General features: G+C 37.7%; 1 protein-coding gene across 3 annotated transcripts; it reads left to right on the forward strand.

Moving 5' to 3' along the window:
* Nucleotides 1–509: 509 nt before the first annotated feature.
* On the forward strand, nucleotides 510–20,102 carry U1A (spliceosomal protein U1A). 3 transcript variants are annotated; one of them, XR_013236818.1, is made up of 6 exons: nucleotides 510–791; nucleotides 4,961–5,133; nucleotides 8,112–8,205; nucleotides 11,954–12,048; nucleotides 19,396–19,816; nucleotides 19,933–20,102. XR_013236818.1 is itself a non-coding variant. In XM_077362134.1 (5 exons), exons 1-5 carry the CDS (start codon nucleotides 719–721, stop codon nucleotides 19,687–19,689), a joined length of 729 nt encoding a protein of 242 aa, XP_077218249.1. In that variant the 5' UTR covers nucleotides 510–718; the 3' UTR covers nucleotides 19,690–20,102. The 3 variants fall into 3 exon arrangements, 1 of the variants encoding a protein (XP_077218249.1); XR_013236819.1 differs by having other exon boundaries at nucleotides 19,396–19,811; XM_077362134.1 differs by having other exon boundaries at nucleotides 19,396–20,102.
* Nucleotides 20,103–21,402: the final 1,300 nt, after the last annotated feature.

A 21,402-nucleotide genomic window follows, 5' to 3' on the forward strand; every position in this document is an offset into this window, starting at 1 on the left:
TCCTTAGGGAGATAAGAGGGCGAATATCACCTTTAGTTGTCATTTATATTTTTGTCTTTATATTCCGTCAATTTGTGTGTTCTTTAACTTTCTCCTGGGCTGTTGTGCACATTTTCTATGTGGAGAATGAAAAACCAAAAGATGGCTCAGATCGGAGACCCGGATTCCGACGCCATCAGTACCAAAACCACTCATTTGTTGGGCCCAGACATAGATATAGAAAAGGGGTGTCTAGAAAATCACCCTCCGATCGGTGGAGGTTTCTACACTTTGGCATCCATTTTAAACTTCCAAAATCGGAGGGGTAGGATCATCATCATCTATGTCAGGGGCCAGCAAATGAATGGTTTAGATCACCCAAATAATGTGGTCCCCCTATCTAAAAATTCCTGGTGGTCGGTCGGTCATCTTAACCAAATTGTGGTTCGCCTACAACCAGGCACCGACCATTTCCTATTTCTTGTTTCAAATAAATGATCATCACAATATTGTGCGAGATTCAGGTACGACACTAGGATGTGAGAACATTGATCTAGATCCTTACCGTCCGTTTGCTCCACATAATTTTCTCCCTTCACAGCAGGGCCCACGTTCCTGTGTTTCAGATTGAATTATTCGCATCGAATCGCACCATAAACCTCGATACATTACGTCCTCTTGTAGACTAGTAGGGCTTTTTGCTTTTAGAGTTTTCACGTCCAGGAGGGCATTTGCAGATATGAGCACCGGAGAGGTTTCTCCTAACATGACCATTTACATCAACAACCTCAACGAGAAAATCAAACTCGAAGGTTCTCTCTCTCTCTCTCTCTCTGATTTTCATATCTTTCTGTCTTCTGAGTTTGAAATTGTTGCCCTAGTATGAAAACGCAAAGAGCGTTACAAGGTTCTTCCATAAAAAAATTCACTAAATATTGGTTTTTCCCTTTTTCTCTATACATTGTTTCCTTGTTGATTGTCCCGCTCAACAAAATCTCATGGAAAATGAGTGGGTAGGGACAGAATCCCTAACTGTCTGATGTAGGGTTTGAGAAGATGTTAGAAATCCAAATCCTATTACTTCGATCGCTCTAGAAATCCTAGGTGTTAGTTAGGGTTTTAGCTATTGCTAATTTGTAATGGGAACATCTCCGCGTTCGAGACTTGTATCCAGTTTTGTAGATTTTTTTCGTAGGTAAGCAGGGATTAAACTTCGGACCTCATAGTTGAAGAACGGCGCCTTAACGAATTGAGCTAGAGAGCTAGAGGCTCAACTCCCTAACCCACTTTTGTAGATGTGATGTGAAATTATATACGAATTCTTGTATCTTTCTACTTACGGATAATATACATTTTTCACCTATCTATCGGCATTAGAGTTCGTAAATGTGTCAATCAGTTCATGGTGAGGTATAGTTTACTCGGTCAGTTACCGATACAAAGGTGTTGAATTGTCAAGCTTCATGGCCCTAGCAAGAACTAAAATCAAGTAATATTCCTTGGTGTTTTCAAAATAGGAGTATCTTATTTAACATTGTTGTTGTTACTATGTGTTAGGAATTAACAATGCAGCAGAATAATGATGCAAAAGATAAACGAAAAATCACACAAACAGAACACACAGATTTACTTGGTTCACCCAACCAGTTTGGTATGGGCTACGTCCACGGCAGAGCGATAAGCCAGCGATTCCACTATTCTGAAGAAGAGATTACAAAGCCCTCACAACTCTCTAGGGCGTCTTCTGATATCACACCCTTTTATATGGCGTTTTCAGACGCGTTACAATAAAGGAGAAAACCCTAATTCATGAAAGTACAGAACTACCTCCAGTATGAAAAGTGTACAGTACTTTCCAAATTAGACTGAGATCAGGCTTCACCAATAACACTTATGGAAAAGTTGTCTCTTTCTTTTAATACCGGGAGGCACAGTCCTCGAGTGCTACGCAAAATGAGTGAATATCGATACACCCTAATGTGTACGCATTTCTTTTGGTAAGGCATATGCCTGACAACCTTCCTATCAAGGCATGTGCCTCACTCCAAATTGAGGGCATGTGATGATCAGTACTAGATATTAGATTATGGTGGATTGTTGTTTATGCTCACTTTATTTGGGACCAAAACTGAGAACTTTTAACTTATTGTTGTTTTAGGCATCCCCTGTTCTTGCCGAATCCTTATAGCTATCACTGGGATTTGAGTCTGCAACTTTGTAGTTGTTGCTCTCGTGAATGTGACAATTTGGATATGATGCTTTCAAGCAACAAGCATCATATTTGGTTGTGATCTCACAAATTTTTGTTTATTTTCTCAAACTTCTCTATGGAAGCTACCACATTTTCTCCCATTTACTCTTGATTCATTCGAACTATAAAATGTGATGTGATGAAACTATATGTATATCACTATCTATATGATTAATAACATTGCAATCTTCCATGATTTCTAAGATTAACAATAACATAAGATGGGATGAAACTATGTGTATCACTATGTATAGGATTAATAACATTGCAATCTTCCATGATTTGTAAGATGTAAGATTCTTGGCTTGAAATTGGCAATATTTGTTTGAGGAATAAAGCCCTTCTCGGTAAGTGGCTTTGGAGGTTGGAAGTAGTATCTTGGGAAATATGGCGAAGGTTGGGGTGAGTTCTCATGCAGCAACAGGTGGGGTGTGGTGGGGACATTGGATGGTGGACAGTGAAGTCTTCGACGGAGGTGGGGACAGTGGACGGTGGACAGCGAAGTCTTCGATGGAGGTAAAGACTTGGGAGCTTGGAGGTCAATTTGTAGTGTCAAAGAGGTATTTGAATTGATCATTAGTTATATGATGGGGAAAGGGGCAGGGAATAGGTTTTGGGAGTATTTGTGGGTTCGTCAATTCCCGTTAGCAACAGTTAACTGAGCCTTCATAGGCTAGTGTCCGAGTAAGCGGTTCCTATTGTTGAGTGTCATGAGAGAGTGAAGGAGAGGGTTGTGTGGTTTTGTTCTTTCTGCCAGAACTTTAAGATAGGAGATCAAATCCTTGATTGAGCTTCTTGGTCAGTTGGAAAACGCTTTGTTTATTCCTTCCTTTTTGATAGGCGTGTCTCAGCTTCAAACCCAAATGGCTTGTTTTTGGTGAGTTCGTTCTCTTGTTGTCTCTTGCTCGACGCTTGTCCTTGATTCTGTTGGATGTGTTTGTGGAGATCCTTTATCCATTCAAAGGTGCAAAATTTTTGTTGGACAGTGGTGCATCAAAAGATTAGCATCATTGATATTCTAAAGAGGAGTTGTTATATGGTGAATAGGCACATGTTGTGTAAGGAGGTTGAAGAATCTTTGAACCTTATTTTTCTCCATTGTAGGGGGCAAGGGAGGCATGGAGGTCGATAGAAGTGGTTTGGCATTAGTTGGTGTTCCTGTTTCCATTCCAAACTTGGAGGAGTGTGATATTGGCTCCTTTTTTTTTTTTTTTTTTTTTTGGAATGGCATTGGGATATTAGCTCTTAGGGGTGGAAGGTCGCATCATGTGTTTTTTCACCCCTTATGTGGTGGTGTAGGTCTTATAGAATGAAAGGAACCATGGCATGTTAAAAGACAAAGAGAAGCTGATTGCTCAACAACTTGTTACTTTTGAAATTTTATATTTTTGTACCAAACAACTATTTTTTGAATTTTTACCTTTTTACTGTTTTATAGCTATTTGAATGACATTTTATGTCTTTTTACCCCCAATCAAATGGGGGCTATAAGAACACATCAAATATCCTTTTTTTTTGTTTGAATGGATCAAATACCCTATTTTTATCACTTCAAAACTTTCGTCTTTCTGAAATCCTACCAAAAGCTTCAAGAGAAGGTTTTCTCAATTCAAACTTTGATATGCCATTCAATTGAGTATGATGGCATATCTTGTGGAAGCACCTAGCCTAGAAGATGGCTTATGAGAAATGAGATGAAATGTGACAGATTTGAACAAATAGAACTTCATTTTTATTTGTTATTTTTAATTATTTATATTTAGCATTTTGTATGATGAATGGTTCTTAGTTTCGTAGATGATTTGCAGTAAATTTGATGTTTTAAATAGTAAAATGTGTCTTTTTGTTAAAATTGGTTGATCCGATGGCTTCTTATGTTTATCTAATAGTTTCTCAACTTTTTTTTTTTCAATTTTTAACTATTAAAAATTCTTTGGTTGGTGCATCTTTTCTGAAAAGAACACGGAAATGGACAGAAAACCGGTACATACCATGCCACTGAAAGTATATCACAACCTTAACCTAAGGAAATGCTATGCATGGGCTGTCGTCCATGTTGAATTATTAGAAAGAAAAAAGGTCCTCTTTCTTTGGTCAATGAAACCAAAAGGACTGCTTTAAAACAAAAGTGGTGTAATCTGCTCTGGCTAGAGGTAATTTGTGGAGGCAGATTTCTCAGATGACTATGTTTGTAGATAGTGATAGGGATTTGGCATTTTCCCATTGAAAGCTAGAGTTCATGGGAGAAGAAGCATTCTAAAATTTGTGGCTGAATACAAACAACTAAAAGCCTGAGAAGGCTACTTACCTTTTAAAAAAAGTAACTATTGGAAACGTCATTAAGTTCGACACCTCTAAGAGGGGCAACGTATCAACTTGGACTTTGGAGACCTCATGTCTATTTAATGGTCTTTGAACTCTCTTTAACTGTTCACGGGATGTTGTTAATGCCAATTTGAAAGTTTATTTTGAATCTGAAATTATTGCTAGAACATATTTCTCTACTCAAAACTATTGTAACATTGCAATTTAAAGATATTATTTACTGAGATGCCATGTTTCTTTTCTTGTTTTACTTAAGTGCTGCAATTCTATTCACATGCTTTTTTTTTCTGCTCTTGATTTTGGAAACTGAGCTAAGTTCTAGCAATAATTTAAGGTTTGTCTCTCTCTATTATTCATTTAAGAATTTTTGTTTTGTTCACTAACTGAATAACTTGAATCGTCCAGAGCTAAAAAAATCTCTTTTTGCCGTATTCTCTCAATTTGGGAAGATACTAGAGGTTCTTGCATTTAAGACTTTGAAACATCGAGGGCAAGCATGGGTTGTTTTTGAGGATGTTTCATCAGCAACTAATGCACTAAGGCAAATGCAAGGGTTTCCATTCTATGACAAGCCAATGGTAAGTGCAGTTGATTCTTTGAATATGCATATAACTTGAAGATCTCTACCTTCTTCCCTTGAATTTTGCTCGTGTTTTATTTTCACTTCATTGCTTATTAGAGATTTTGTTGGTGGAAATTATGGTTTTTTTGTTTTGTAAGTCCTCATATCATATGATCTTTCAAAAGGAAAGTCTTCATATCATGTGCTACCATGAGCACATTTTTTTGAATGGTTGTATGAGCACATTTTCTACGATCAGAATCTAGAACTGTACATATGTCTATATGAATGTTTTAGCCTTTTTTTTAATCATGGTTTTAAATTTCCGCCGAAACTGATACAAAACGATCAAAATGTTTTTTTTCCCCAATATCCATCGAAATACATACCGAAATTGAAACAAGTATTGAAACCAAAGAAATGCACGACAATGCAGGTCACTAGGTGTTCTATGTTGTTAAAGCGCCATTAGTGTTTTTTTACTGATGTGATGGTTTTTTAGTATGCATTTCTGCTTATTCTAGCACTTGGCGAAGTTTCATAATATATGTCCATCATTTGCATATATGTTTCCATACGTTTCTGTGATTTTACAAGATTTCTACCAAAACTTCCATTTGAAAACGACATGTTTCCATTTCCATCACAACCGAAACACTCACCGAAACTTTGCTTTTGATTTAGTGAGCTTACCTGATCCGATTCTTTACTTGCCTTGCCTTTGTTCCCAAAGCTAGTAATCATCAGCTCCTTGCAGTTGGGTTTTGCTAGTTTACTATGGTGAGCTCACTTTTTGGAGCTTTGTCAAACTTGCTGAATTGCAAATCTCTACTAATGAAGGCTAACTGTGCTACTCACACATTACATTTGAAAACATTGGCCAAACCTGATGTGGGAGTTACAAGTATGAAATTAAATGTTTAAGTTGGGTGACGCAGATAAAAGATGTTTTCCTTCTAATAGCAGGAGACCGATATAATATGGTACCATGGGTGATAATTTACCTTAAATAACAGTGCCAGGTGCAATATTACAGCTTTTTGTTCTTGAATTATGACCGTGGACAAAGTATTCATTACAAGTGTGAATGACACATATCCTGATGCTTTTAGATTTTGTGAGTGTATGCTTACTAACCATATGCTAGTATCACTATCCACTCATGATCGACCTCTAGTGTCAATATCTACTCATGTCAATCCTGTAGATATTTTTGTGTTGGTGCAGGTGGAACAATTTCTATTGTTTGCTGTAGGTGAAACAATTTCCACCACCTGATTCTTAGCCATATTGGTGACACCTGAATCCCCCTTGACTAGACCAATTACTGAACGAGCGAAGTGAGCGTCAAGGGAGAATGGTCACTCAACTAGAGTCTAGAGGACATGAGCTAGTTTTTGTATTATAGTGGTCTCCATACTATCCCCTACGAACTCAAAATCCATAACCCCAATTGTCGTGGGAATACCATTTACAAGTTGGGTCGGCACTCCATTGATAACAATCTTCCGCCGTGTCAAAATGATTAGAAGCAATTGTGACTAAGTCGGGAAAGTCCACGTCAAAAGCATTTGAACCACACCAATGATCTAGCCAGAATCTGATTCTACTACCCTCCCCAATTCTGAAACCGTGTCTCTTTGAAATTAAGGGAAAATCTTATAAATATCTCTCCAGACCGCTAGACCCTTCCATTTTATCTATCCAAAGATGCCCATTCCCCAAAATTTGGCCCATCCTTCTCAACAATCACTTCTATCCAATGCTTGGGGGTCCTCTAGATGGTTTTTTCAACATGATGCATTAAGGATCTTCTTGACACGTGGCCGCTGTTTGTACCATATTTGGCAGATCGGTTGGCTTTGTCCATGGAGGGCGGTTCCTTGACTTGTGCACTCGGGCTTGAGTCTCAGACTGTTGGTGGACCCCATTTTTTATTGCTTAGTCCTTCTACCTAAGTTACCGGTTCAGAGCAGAGTATCATTGTTACATCAGTATCAAGATCTGGATGCCTTGCTTGTTGCACTGCTATTGTAGGGATTGATTGCAACTTGACTGCTTGCGTTCCTTATAAAGTTAGTTTCAAGGAGTAAAATTGGACACTCTTCCTTTTTTCTTAGTCTCTTTCCTTTAAATGATATATTGCATGATGCATGTCACTAAGGTTACGGTGGAGACAAGTCCAAAACTGAAAAAAGTTTAAAAAATCTTGATTTATATTGTGTTTTCCCTCAGATTACTGTTTTTCATCAAATATAACCAAACGAAAACAGCAGACCATCATTCACAAACGAAAAGAAAATTACAGCAGACTATTTGTGGTTCTCCATAATATTTGGCCTGCCAAATTTTTAGGGTGGTGTAATATCCATGGGTACATTATTTTTCCTTGTGTCTAGGTTGGACCCATCTCATATTGGCTCCTCAATGTCACCTTTTTCAGGCTAGTGTTGTATCAATAGACAATGCCAGCATAGTCTGGCAGGTGGATGTGTTTTCTATGCTGTAAGTTGATGATGGACAGTTTTTGAAGCATTATAGCTATGCTTAACCTTGCTTTTTTTCGTAACGAATCTTGTAGGATATTAGTTGGATTAATTATAGTGAACTATTCCTTTTATTTAATGTTTTGAATCTTTTCGAAGCAAAAGGACTTGATGGACAAATGTAGCAGAAGACAGAAGCTTTTTATTGAAGCATTATCTCCGCACAATCTTGCTTTCCATTTTAATTTCTCAGGACATAGTTATTTTACATTGCATATTCTTCCTTTTGTTCAGAGGTTTCCCTTGTCAAGCCAGATTGATGGAGGAAAAGTAAAGAAGATAATGTGTTGCCTCATTATTATTATATTGCTGCAGTTCAATTGATCTTTTCTGGAGCTTCTTGGCTGTTCAGTTTCTTTGCATGTCTGCTATTGTATGCTGTCATACTATTAAGATAGTTATTTTGTTGCACCTTGGATATGCAATGGCTAACTTGTACTACATACAGAGGATACAATATGCAAAGACCAAATCGGATGTAATATCAAAGGCTGATGGTTCTTTCGTTCCACGAGAAAGACGAAAGAGGCATGAGGAAAGAGGTCAGAGATGGTTCTCTTGCTGGTTAATAAATAATAATCCTAATTCACCTCTTTTCTTTTTTAAATTTAAAATCTCCGCTTCTAGATGCTTAAATGGTTACATCATCAGACATGGAACTGGCTATCCTTTTGTGCAGATGTTTTCTCTTTAATGTTTCTTGTCCATTCAGATTTACCTATTGTGATCAATTGTGTTATTAATAAATACAAGGAGGATTGGAGAAGGGGATCCCATCTCTGCCTTTCTTACTCTCATGGGTTGCATGAATTTTGAGTCTTCTACTTAGCAGCTGGGTCACAGCTAGAGGTCTCATTGAAGGGTGAAAGTAAGTGGGACCATGCCTACAAATTTGCACCTGCAATTTGCAGTATAATGATTTTTGGCAACAAGAATGTGTAAGAAGTTTATAACCTTAAAGTAGCGTTAGAATAGCTTGAAGTGATAGCCAGATTAAAAATGAATTGGGGAAAAGGTGGTTGTAGTTGTGAACATGGAATGAGATGAGCCAAATGAGCTAGCCCACAATCTTTGTATTGTAAAACTGAGAAACTCCTGCTCACATATCTTTGACTGCTTCTTGAAGTTGAAATCCCATCAAAATCCTTTCAGGAACCAACTGTTGAAAGGATGGAAAGGAAGTTATCATTGCACAACAAGTGCCAACTTCCTTAGGTGGAGTGATTGCAAATTTGAAAGCCTACCTTGCAAATCTACTGGCTCATTGTGTGTCATAGATTTAGAGTTCATGGATCTGTAGCAGGTCAAATGTGCTTTTTTAGACTGTAGAAAAATTTCCCTGGGAAAGGTAGGGAGGAAGGATAAAAACTAAAGTATCTCATCAAGGTAGAAGTATATAAGCCTAAAAAGAATAGTGGGGAACATGACTGATGCAAGTAAGGTTGCGTTCGGCAACCATCAAGATAATGGCTTCCGCTTCTTTTTTAGGGGTAGAGGATGAAAAAAAATCAGAATCCCTAAAATCTTGTTCGGCTCAACTGACCCATCAAAGGCCCGCTTCTAAATTTTCTCATGTTTGTGCTATTTTCATCCTAAAAAGATGGGATTCTGTGGAGCGACTCAGAGTCGCCTCCCAGATCTCATCAATCCGTTTCTCGCATCTTTATTCGGCCAAGAATAAGAAGCCTTGCCGAACACACCTTAAATTTACTAGCGATCCTTTAAAAGTAGAGAACTTGCTAGAGAATCACACAAAGAAATTATAGATCTTTACAAACTAGAGAAAGATTGTCTGACAATATATTTTATCAACTCATGACCAACGTAACGTTTACCATTCAAGAAAAAAGAAAAAAGTAACGTGAAACCCAAAAGCCCAAAAGGGAAAACCCTTCATTATTCATAAACCTAGCTTTAGGTTTTGAAAGGTGAGTGACCTCTTTGTTGGGTGGCAATATGGCCATTTGGTGAAAGAGCAAAATTTCTATGGGGAGTGACTCCATATACCATGGTGGTGCATGTGGAATGAAAAGGGTAGTAGGATAGTAGGATCTTTGTTGGTACTATTAGTCCCTCATGAATGCTATATTATTCATCATCAAATTGGCAATCAGTATAAAAGAACTTTGGAAAATCAGCACCAATGGAGATTTCCGACATTGGAGCTTGACATCAAAGGACTACAAACAGTTGGGGAGAATTGTGGCGAGGTGGCCCCTTCTCTATTGATGAATTCAAAATTAACTTTGGCAAATGATCTTGAGGAAATGCAGGCCCATCCGAAATTTGGGTTGTATTTAGGTATGATTAAGAAGATATTCTTAAGGTGTTTTTTTGAACGGTTTCTTAAGGTATTTTCTAGTCCTATAAACACAAAAAGACTCAAATAAGGCAGAGGGAAGAGCCCTCTTAACTGGGGGTTCAAATTTTCGAGAGGTTATATCAAACAAGCTATAGCCTATAGGTAGAGCCATTGAGGGTGATTCTATCAATTTCATTGCATGGGCTAAGAGATCAAATCAGGTCATTGGAGCTTAGCCAATGTCATGTGGGAAATATTTTAAGTAGGCACATGAATCCATCTTATAGACATGCCTAGAACTGCCATTGATGTGGCAGTGGCTCACTTTAGCAAGGGAAAGGTTTGAGTAGAGCTGATTAGAAATGCCTATATTGTAATTTTCTTCCTATCCATCTTGTCAGCTTCTTCGTAGGAAACCTCTTCCATTCTTTGTAATTTGTTTGTTTTTCCTCATTACACACTAATAAAATGACAGTAACGCTTGCCCTTATGTCAAAGATTATCTCGGCACTGTGGCACACTTTAGCAAGGGAAGGGGTTGAGTAGAGCTGATTGGAAATGCCTATATTGTAGTTTTCTTCCTATCCACCTTATCAGCTTCTTCATAGGAAACCTCTTCCATTCTTTGTAATTTCTTTTTTTCCTCACATTACACACTTATAAGGTGACAATAACCCTTGCCCTTCTTGCCCATTTTTTGTAATTTCTATTTTTCCTTTCACTTTACACACCTATATGATGACAGTAACACTTATTTAGGGTTTTGGACCAGGTAATATGACACTAACCCTTGCCCTTCTGTCGAAGATGATCTTGACCTTTGGTCTTAAAAATTTCAAAGTTTTTCAAAAAGTAAAGAGGTTAAAAGAGTACCCATAGCTTCCTTCAAGGGAGTTTTATAGACCCTTGCCCTTCTGTCAAAGATGATCTTGACCTTTTTTTTTTAATGGTAGAGAATTATATTAAGAAGCAGAGGAAGAATACATGCATAGCCCCAAGACCGAGCAGGTCACAATAGAAGGGGGAAGAGGAGAAAACATAGAATATACACAATGTACATGGCACCCTCATGTAGGAAGGAAATCAAAGAACTCTAGGCCTTCCCTAGTATCACCTTCCCTTGCTGGCCTATCTGTAGGCAAGGGGTGGTTTTATAGTTGATAATTGGCCGTATAACCATATCAATAAAGAATAAATAAAGGTAAGTAAAAGCATGGCATTACCTCATGGCAATCATGCCGATTCATTCTATCTCCTTCTAGCATGCTGGATCATGGTTTAAACTTTCTAAAATGTCAGATTTCTGGTAATCAGACACGTCAAAATTTGACTTTTGTAATGCCGTATTGCTGGAGGCAAATTGTATCGGTTGATAGTTTTGTTCTTCTTGGATGTATAGTGTATGTTTCTGATGATACATACATTTTATTGTTTGCAATGTCCAACTGAAAAAACAAAATGTACTGGATTGGAACATTTTTGCCAAAATTGTTTCCAGAAGAAGTGATGAATGCCAGTCATCACCTCATAATAAAACAATATTTATCATGTATTAGGCAGAAAAATAAAAAACGACTAAGCACCATATCACCCAACTAATCTGAACATTTCTATAATATAACTTAGCTATTGTCTAGACCTTACATCTTTACACAAAAGCACTTTCAATGCAGCTCCTGCATGGCTGCATCTGCCATTCTGTTTTTATGAATGAGAACAGCTGATAATCATGTTTTCTTTCTCTATCTTTGGCTGAAATTTCTACATTGCTGCTCTCAACTTTTTATTTTATCCTTCTATTGTCATATTTATTCTTGCATAATGCATGGGATGAAATGAAAATTTAAATGCATAATAATCAGGACGTAAGATTGGCATTATCAATCTTGATGTGATTTTGCTAGAGAGTTTCATTTAAGATTTGGTTGCCTTATTGATTTTGCTTGCAAAGATTTTTTCTGAATATACATGTCCTCCTCTCTATGCAGCTGAGAGAAAGCGAAGGGAACATCTCCATGATGCTAATCAAGCTGGAGTGGGTCTGAGTTCTGCCTATGCTGCTGCCTACGGTGGAACGCCTCCTGTAAGCACATTTTTCATTGTCTATAGTGACTCTTTATGTTTCTTTGGGAAATTTGAATTGATAGTCAATTATGATCCTTTCTTAAGTTAGACTTAATGTCTTTAATGCTTTCATATGTTCTAACAAGTTACTTTATTTTTTGAAATCCTACCAGGTCCTTTGCTAAATTTTTGCATTATCTATTTATTTCTTTTTAGTTTTTTGGACAGCTGAAATTTGATTAGTAAGTAACAAACATTGCAACCAAAAAATGCCCAAACATCATACAAAAAAACTTAATCAAGGGCGGGACAAAAACTCGATTATAATGAAGTCATTACATTCAAAATGGATATACTAGGACAAGATACACAATAGTTGGCTAACTGGTCACAGCTCGATCGTTTTCTTCATGATGAATGTGAGAGATCCCCTACTCATTCTTAGAAAAAATATTCTTTATTTGCCTAAAATTAATTTTATATCTCCAAGGAGGAATAGATTCCTTTTTTTTAACAAGTGAGATTTTATATAAAAAGGAATAAACACAAACGACAACATAGGCTACATTAATACAACAAAGAAACCAAAATGAAAACTACATGCTAGTCATCTTGTGCCAAAACAACAATGTTGAGCGTGATACGCAAAAATTTTCCAATCGATAAGAGAGAGTCCTTCCTTTTCCTCCTCTGTGGAATGGGTGCAAGAACACTCAATAATCCTCAATAAGTAAACAATCTCTCTAAATAAGTGTCTAGATCTCTGTGGAGTGTGGGCCTCCCTATAAAACCATCTCTAATCGTATTGAGGGACCCCCCTCAACCCACAACTTTGCAGCTCCACCACCAATCTGATTCTATTCCAAACCGCATGAATCTCCTCTTTCGCTGCATCACAATATCCACATGGTCCGCAAAGGAGACAGAAAATTGAGAACTAGGGTTAGAGAAATCCCTCTCTCCTCACAAAGAAAATAGCTCCACTCCTACTCAGGAGTTTGATTCTCCCATCAAAGTTCACCTTTATCCAACTTTCGAATGGGCTTAGCGGCGGGGGAGAGCTCCACACTAACATGAATCCGGTTATAAATACTATCATGAACATCAACACTGGCAAACCAATTAGATTTTGAGGCCCGCTCAAAAAAATCAATGATGATCCAATTCCTACCTTTTGATATAATCCATATTCATGGCAGAAGATGGATCTTCCAAAGACAACCAAGTCTTTTTATTATCTATTGGCTTGCGCTACCATTCCCTCGGAGATTTACCCGAAGTTAACACAACGAAATTTGGGCACACATTGGACATGCCAAAAAAGAAACTCCATCTCTGCATCGCTCGGCGGCATTGAAGAAATAAGTGCAAGGGGCTTTCCAGAGGGAAGCCAAAATGTACACAAGAGTGCAAGATTCACTTTTACGTCTCTTTATTAGTTGATCCTCCCATAAGAAATTTACCATGAACGACACCACAGGAAAGTTGTGGCCTTGGCCGATACGTAAGATTTCCACACAATGGGAGATTTAGGACCAGAGGAGTTCTGTTGCCCATAGCATAGAAAGATTCCTCATAAGCCATTGAATTGTATTAAGAAAATCACCTCTATCCATTGCTTAAAGATATCTTGGTTGGAGGCGAGAGGTAAGGTTTGGATGTATCTTCAAGGGAAAAATAGGATTCAAATGCCAGAAATACCATTACGCAATTCAAATAGAGAGATATTGATCGAAGGAATAATCAAAGTCAGAGGAAGCAGAAATGCACCATGGATGAGAGAACACTGAAGGTTTACAAAGGGAATTTAGTTGAAGGGTGGAAGAAAATGTTTTGGATTTTTGCTTTTAGAATAGTAAGGATTATGGGAGTTTCCAAGAGAAAGATAAACTGTTTTGTGAGTTACTTGAATGGCTCAAGAAGGTCAAGGACATGTCTAATTCCTTGTATGGATGGGAGGGGTGTTTTCTGTTTCTTATGTTGATGGGTGAAGTTTGAGAGGCTTAGCAAAGGTTTTTCCTTGAGATCTCAAGAAGGTGAAGATGATTTAGCCAACAATGAGTTTTGAGGTGGCATATTCCAATCTATTTGTGTCAATAACAAATACCCCATTACACGGCAAAGTGGATATTCTGCTAAGGATCCTCCCTCTTCACCAAGTGAGCCTTTTGAACACCCTATGAATAGATTCATCAGTGAATTAAGAAGCATCCATTTAATTCTAATGCTTTTGAAGATTCTTGCCCAACTGTGTAACTGGACTTTCAATGGATAAATACACGATCCGCGCTTTATTCAACCATGCGCAATGTGCATTTAGTTGCAATTCGGACTCCTTTCTTTTTTGCAATTGGCGCAGCCTAAATACCAAGATCAAACAAAACCAAGAAAGAACAAGTAACAAGAAGAACTCATACGAAATCTCACGTATGCCGTGAAGATAAAATTTTATTCAATCTCAAAAACTCTCCAATTCCATTCCTCCATCTCTTTTATTACATTTCAAAAAGATTTCCAAAAGCTAAAAAGAAGCTAAAATTATGTTGGCATATCTACCTAAAACACTAAACTTTCCCTAGGCTAAAAACTAACTATAAATAAGAAAAGCAACTATAGCTTATCAAATCTAGAAAACAAACTAAATAAGAAAATGATAACTCAGCTTCAGGAAACAAAATATTAAGAGAATAGGAAATAGCATTTTCCCAAATCTGCAAGATTGCAGGATCTTGCAAGTTTCCAATAACACACATTTCCAATAACTCCACCATGTAAACTTGCAAGTTTCTTCCAAAAATAGTTCCTTATTCACGGAAACTTTCGTATTTTCCACTTATGAAACTTCCATTTGTGAATCTTCCTATAATGACCATCCTCAAAATTTGCTTCTAATTTTTGGATTGCATTAGTCACCCCTTGTTGAGAAGAATTCGCCCTCGAATTCGATACACCGTCCTTCGACGAATCACCTGTGCTTCCCCATTTCAACCATACAAGCTTGTAGGGCTTTGAATGATTTGTTATGTCGATTTGCAACTTGGATGCGAGAGACTCTGATAGGATGCTCTCACAGCTCCCACTATCAACAAGAAACGAGCAAATTTTGCTGGACACCGTACATGTAGAATGAAAAATTTTGTTTCTAAAATAGTCGACAAAATTTTCTTGAAGTGAAATCATTTCTCTTCGAATGACCGAGGCTTCCCCAACAACTCCTTGAAGTTCTACTATTTCATCCTCGTCCTCGTCCTCGTACTCATCATAGATAGGCTCACATTGGTCTTCATCGTTTGCTTCGACAAGTAGTGGCTTTCTCTCTTGCGAATTCTGTAGTCGTTGACAAATAAATTGAAAGTAGATAAAATGAAAAAAGGCTTCTGTCATTTTCTTCATCTTCTCCCACGTGTTGATTTTGGACTTTCCACGATGGGATCGTGTCAATTCTAATTGTGTCCACCATGCCGAGGCTCGTCCACTAAGCTTCAAAGCCACAAGTTGGACTTGCTTGTGGTTTGGAACCCCTTTGAACTCGAATATTCTTTCCACCTTGCGTAACCAATCCAAGAACTCTTCCGCGGACAATCCACCATGGAACTCAGGCATCTCTATTTTCAGTCCGGATTCCCAACTGCGGTTGTCTCTTTCACGCGGATTCACTAGAGCCTCCATTTGCACCTTGTCATGGAAAGGGTTCAGGCGGGTTTCATATTCCTCTTCGGTTTCATCCACTTGGTTAGACATTTCCAAGTGAAGAATCCGGGCCGTCAAGTCTTCGACTTGTCTTCGAAGCATGGCTAGTTCGTCTCATGTCTCAATCCCCGCCATTGGAACGGTATGAGCACCTCTTCTTTTCGGTGGCATGATCAATACGCCGCCAACCGTAGGAGCGAAGTGGCTTTGACACCAATCTGGCGCAGCCTAAATACCAAGATCAAACAAAACCAAGAAAGAACAAGTAACAAGAAGAACTCGTACGAAATCTCACGTATGCCGTGAAGATAAAATTTTATTCAATCTCAAAAACTCTCCAATTCCACTCCTCCATCTCTTTTATTACATTTCAAAAAGATTTCCAAAAGCTAACAAGAAACTAAAATTATATTGGCATATCTACCTAAAACACTAAACTTTTCCTAGGCTAAAAACTAACTATAAATAAGAAAAGCAACCATAGCTTATCAAATCTAGAAATCAAACTAAATAAGAAATGATAACTCAGCTTTAGGAAACAAAATATTAAGAGAATAGGAAATAGCATTTTCCCAAATCTTCAAGATTGCAGGATCTTGCAAGTTTCCAATAACACACATTTCCAATAACTCCACCATGTTGCAAGTTTCTTCCAAAAATAGTTCCTTATTCACAGAAACTTTCGTATTTTCCACTTATGAAACTTCCATTTGTGAATCTTCCTAAAATAACCATCCTCAAAATTTGTTGCTAATTTTTGGATTGCATCAGCAATTCACGCATGTTGAGCCCAACTTAGTCATCATCCAACAAACTGCTGCTCGTGGTGGAATGGTGTGCCACAAACACAAGATGGAGATGCTTGCAGTCAATATAACAATATGTGATGCAAACAAATATTTTACCAAAAAACGACCTTGAGGGTCATGGACCCAAATTATTTTATCATGTTGTTGAGAGGATGTATAGATGCTTTGCTACCTTACTAGAGCAAGATAACAATTAAACTCTTCTTGTTTGTGGTTCTCCCAGAAACCATGTTTCAAACTACCCTCCTTTCTCTTTAATGTAATGCTCCAAATAGATATCTTTTTATGGTTCCCTAGCCTATATAGACTGGGAAGTGCATGGGAAAGATGTACACCCTCCATCCAAAAATCCTCCCAAAACTTAATACAATTTGTCCCATCTACTCTAAACCTAGCACTTGACAAAAAAATCAAAACACAAGATACACCAATTGCCCACCAAGCACCTTAGCTACTACATCTATATAGGACGTTGCGAAACCCACCCGCCCCATATGTATCCCCAATAATTTTCGCCAAAGGACCTCCATAGCCATTTCCCTAGCAGGCCCTTGTTTCAGTTTGCCTTTGACAAGTATCCATTTTTCTTTTGTTTTGCACGCTTTCTTCCACTTCATAATGTGTCTACTCATTTTGTTTCTTCCCTTTCCTGTCTGAAGTCCTTTGAAGTTTTTCTAACCTTTTTGCCATCGATGTGGGTAATTTTGATTAGTGACATAAAAATGCATAGTTAGAGTAGATAGGGTCACTTTGATTAGTGTAATCCGACCCCATAAAACGTTTTCTTTGCTCCTTTCTGCAATCCGACCGCATACAATTTGAGTGCTGATTTTGTCAAACAGAAGCGTTGAGTAAGTGATTGGAACTCTCAGAATTGCACCCCAAATCTTGCAGGAGTCAATACTCAAGTCACATCCATGTTTAACCTCATCATCAGGCCTTTACACAAATTCATCCTTGGATTGGAGATTTGTTTCAAACAATCTTATAATAGTGCAAAGATCTTGTACCTCCTCTCTATTATTACAAAATACCAAAACATTATTCGCAAACAGAAGGTCTAAGATATGGGCGGTGATGACAAAATGAAGTGACTGAATGTTTCATACCACTGAGGTCTTGTTTTTTTTTTTTTTTTTTGGTCCTGTTGTTTCAATATATCTACTGTTCAAAAAAAAAAAATGGTGAGATTGGGGTATGCTTCCTCCACTTGCCTTTAGGGGAAAGACTTAATGATTCAAAAAAAAAAAAAACGTAAATAGGAACGAAGATAGAGGGCCCTCTTTCATAATTCTCTTCAAAATCGGGCTACTATTAGTAAGAATGCTATAGAAATTCATGAGAATCCATTTATACACGTGTTACCGTGCCACATACTCAATAAAATTTAAGTTCTACATTGTGGTACGCTTTCTTCATGTCCATTTAATTTTTCCTTGTCTGCCTTCATAGTACACAGAATCAATACATTCATTGGCAATTGACACTCCATCCAGAGCTTGTTTTTCATCAACACAAGCACCTTGCGATTGTGAAGTGACTCCCATAAAACTTACTTGATTTTGTAGGATAGGGTTTTTGCTAAAAAAATTTATAGCCTTTCAATCAAACTAATTGGTTGAATGTCTTTAATGTTCCCCGCCATTCGCTTCTTTGGGAAGAGAGTTATGAACATATTGTTAGCTTCCTAATTTATTACCACCCTCATGAAATCCATCAAGAACTCCTTTGTTGGTCTCTTTCAGATAGTTCAGTCTTTATAGAATGACATTGAGAACCAATTCGGTTTACATGCCAAAAATAGATTCATGGGTCTCTTACTCTAATCTGCTTTCTAACCACTTGCCTTTTCTAGCTATGGCTTTAAAATCTAGCATATCTAGGTTCTGCTTTCACTCCCTCCTTGAAATAAAGAAAATTTAAATAGTTTAATAGTGGCACTTTCCACTTCGTTTTCTTCAATCATTAATTTTCCCCTGTCGGGACATTAATTCTATTTTGCGGTCTTCTAGCATTGGCCATATAATGAAAGAAGACTATTTTTGTCAAAAAAAAGTAGTACTTTTTGAAACTTCCAATTATTCTTAGAGAAGAAAGAGGAGGAACTAACGTGGCTACATGGAGGCGAACAAGCACTAGAAGTTAAAGAGTATGCACTACTCAGCATCCTTCCTCTGTACAACAGTGGGGCCTACTACAACTTACAGCTAAAAAATAACTCTATTTTTTCGTCATTGTCTTTAAGCCATATTGCTGGTGACATTTTCCTATTAACTTATCTCCTCCCATTGAACGGATATCTTTGAAAAAAAATTTTAGGTTGACCCACACCACCCGCTTTCTTCCGAAGCACTCCTTGGTTTAATTTTATCAATGGTCTCTAGCCTTCCTAATGTTTCTTTCTTTCTTTGGGTGAAATCCACCAAATGTTTTCCTACTCCAAACCAATGCTAAATATGGAAATATCTTTCTTTTGATTCGAATAACTAAGGAGAATTCTACATAGTTAAAGTCAGGAAATATCACCTAGATATAGAATTGGTGGAAGATTGTGATAGAAGACCACTCATATATACATATATTATCATTCAAAGAAAAAAAGAAAGAAGATGAGACCACTCATATATTAGAAGTAAATGCATGCCCATACATTGGTGATTAGTCATCTCAGTCTGGTGCAGATTGATAGTCATAGTTTATTTGATTTACTCACTATTTTGGTTGATAACAAGCTTGGGAAAATTTTGAATTTTCCTTCTATTGATATTTTATAATGTTTCTTTAGATACCTATTGCATCTGCATTGTGTGAAGAACCTCCAACCTTTCTCCCTTACCAGTTTCATTTGTTTTTTTTCAACTCTACAGCTATCCCAATTACCTTACCTGGGAGGTGCAAAATCTATGCTGCCAGAGGCACCGGCCCCGCCAAATAACATACTGTTTGTTCAAAATCTTCCCCATGAGACGACTCCTATGATGCTGCAGATGCTCTTCTGCCAGTATCCTGGTTTTAAGGAAGTGAGGATGGTTGAAACAAAGCCAGGGATTGCTTTTGTCGAATATAGCGATGAAATGCAAGCAACTGTTGCCATGCAGGGCCTTCAAAGTTTCAAGATTACTCCACAGAACCCAATGCTTGTTACTTATGCAAAGAAATAGTCTTCCAAGGCATTTCCAGTCCCTTTGAGATATGGGGTGCATGCCATTACAACTTTAATGGAAGGAGAATTGCTTGCCCTGCCCTACCGACATGGTAGATTTTTCTGTTGTCTTTTTGAATGGTATGGTACGTCTTTCTTTCTTTCTTTTTCTTATTTTTTCCTTTTCTAGTTATCTGGTAGCAATGCAAATGATAGATCTTTCATCTTCTAATTTTGTTTTCTTCTCCTCAACTGCTAGCAGTGCAAATGCTTGACTGAAAATGTTCATGTATCACTTCTAGATGAGTGAACTTTTTCTAGTTTTTATTGTACCTACTTATGCCACTCTGAAAACTCACCATAGATTAATTTTGTGCCATGTATCATGTATGGTAACTATTTTGTGTTCAATCTGAAATGCTTCTGGTGTCATTTTGGCTGTCTATTCATATTTATTTATAGATTCTGTAACTTCTCTACCTGATTGTTCAGTAACTCGTTTTTTTTAAAAAGGTAACGAAATTTAATGAAAGCCAAATATCAATATACAGGAGGGGCGAAGCATCCCAACAGGTTGATACAATAAAAACCCAAGCTAAAGCCTCTGCTAACCCGAGTTGACACAAAACTTAACCGTTTGTTCATTAGCTAGCTAACCTTCCCATATGGTTAAACTCTGGCTTAATCTGCAGTCAAAGGTTTTTGCTGTCAAATGGTAAATGGATGTGAAGTAGTGAGCCAGTATGTGTGCATGGTGGGTGAGTGCTACTGTGGATGCGTCGTTGTACAAGTGACACCACTACGGCCAATAAAAATAAATATATAAACCAAAATAATGAGCCTCTTTATCGTTATTTTCCCTTTTATACCGGTTGATATAAATATTGTCAATATAAAAAGTGAGAAAATTTATATGATGAATGGGCGTACAAACTCTTATTTGTGGGACGATTACTTGGTCCAACAGCAGCATCTTAAAAAGTGTGATACGGGTTGGATCAAATATCAAGATATCAAGGGTGGGATGTAAACTTTTATTTGTGTGATGATTATTTGATCCAACAGCAGAATCTTAAAAAAGTGTGTTACGGTTGGATCAAATATCAAGATATCAAGGGTGGGATGATGAGTATGAGTTTGTACGCCCATTCATCATATAATTTCTCATAAAATTTCTGGTAAGCCCGATAATGGCGGCACTTCTTCGGTGGTCCCGTGGCCACATTTTGGTGCTCAGGCTTACCTTTCACCCAAAAACACCATCAAATTAAGCAGAGATATTTTAAGGCCAAATGATACTTTTATCTTTCAATCTTCCAACAATGGGTTATTATCCTCGTTTTCTTTTCTCCAGACGTATACGGACCCTTCCCTTCCCTTCCCTAAACAAGAAATAAACACACCAAAATTTGTACCAAAAAAAAAAAAAAAAAAACATTTCGATAGAGACGGCAAGACGAAAATCTTTGAGCTATCTTCTCCGAGCTCTCTTCTTTCTCCCCTTGACCGGAGCTCCCGGCAGCTTCTTTTTCCCATTTGGCGGCTGTCCGACCCCTTTTTTCACCCTCGACATTTGATCGGACAGCAGCTCCTCAAAAAGCTCAAAAAGTGAGCTGCTGTTGGGTTGGATCAAATATCAAGAGCGGTACCCCTACCGTATTGTTGTAAGGCCTTACACCATATAAAAATCTCCTGTCTACAATCTATACTGACCATAACCTTTTCCATGAAG

The sequence above is a fragment of the Tasmannia lanceolata genome, unplaced genomic scaffold, assembly GCF_043159265.1.
Source record: "Tasmannia lanceolata isolate RefF3 unplaced genomic scaffold, GAP_Taslan_0.1 ptg000019l, whole genome shotgun sequence".
Classification (NCBI taxonomy): domain Eukaryota; kingdom Viridiplantae; phylum Streptophyta; class Magnoliopsida; order Canellales; family Winteraceae; genus Tasmannia; species Tasmannia lanceolata.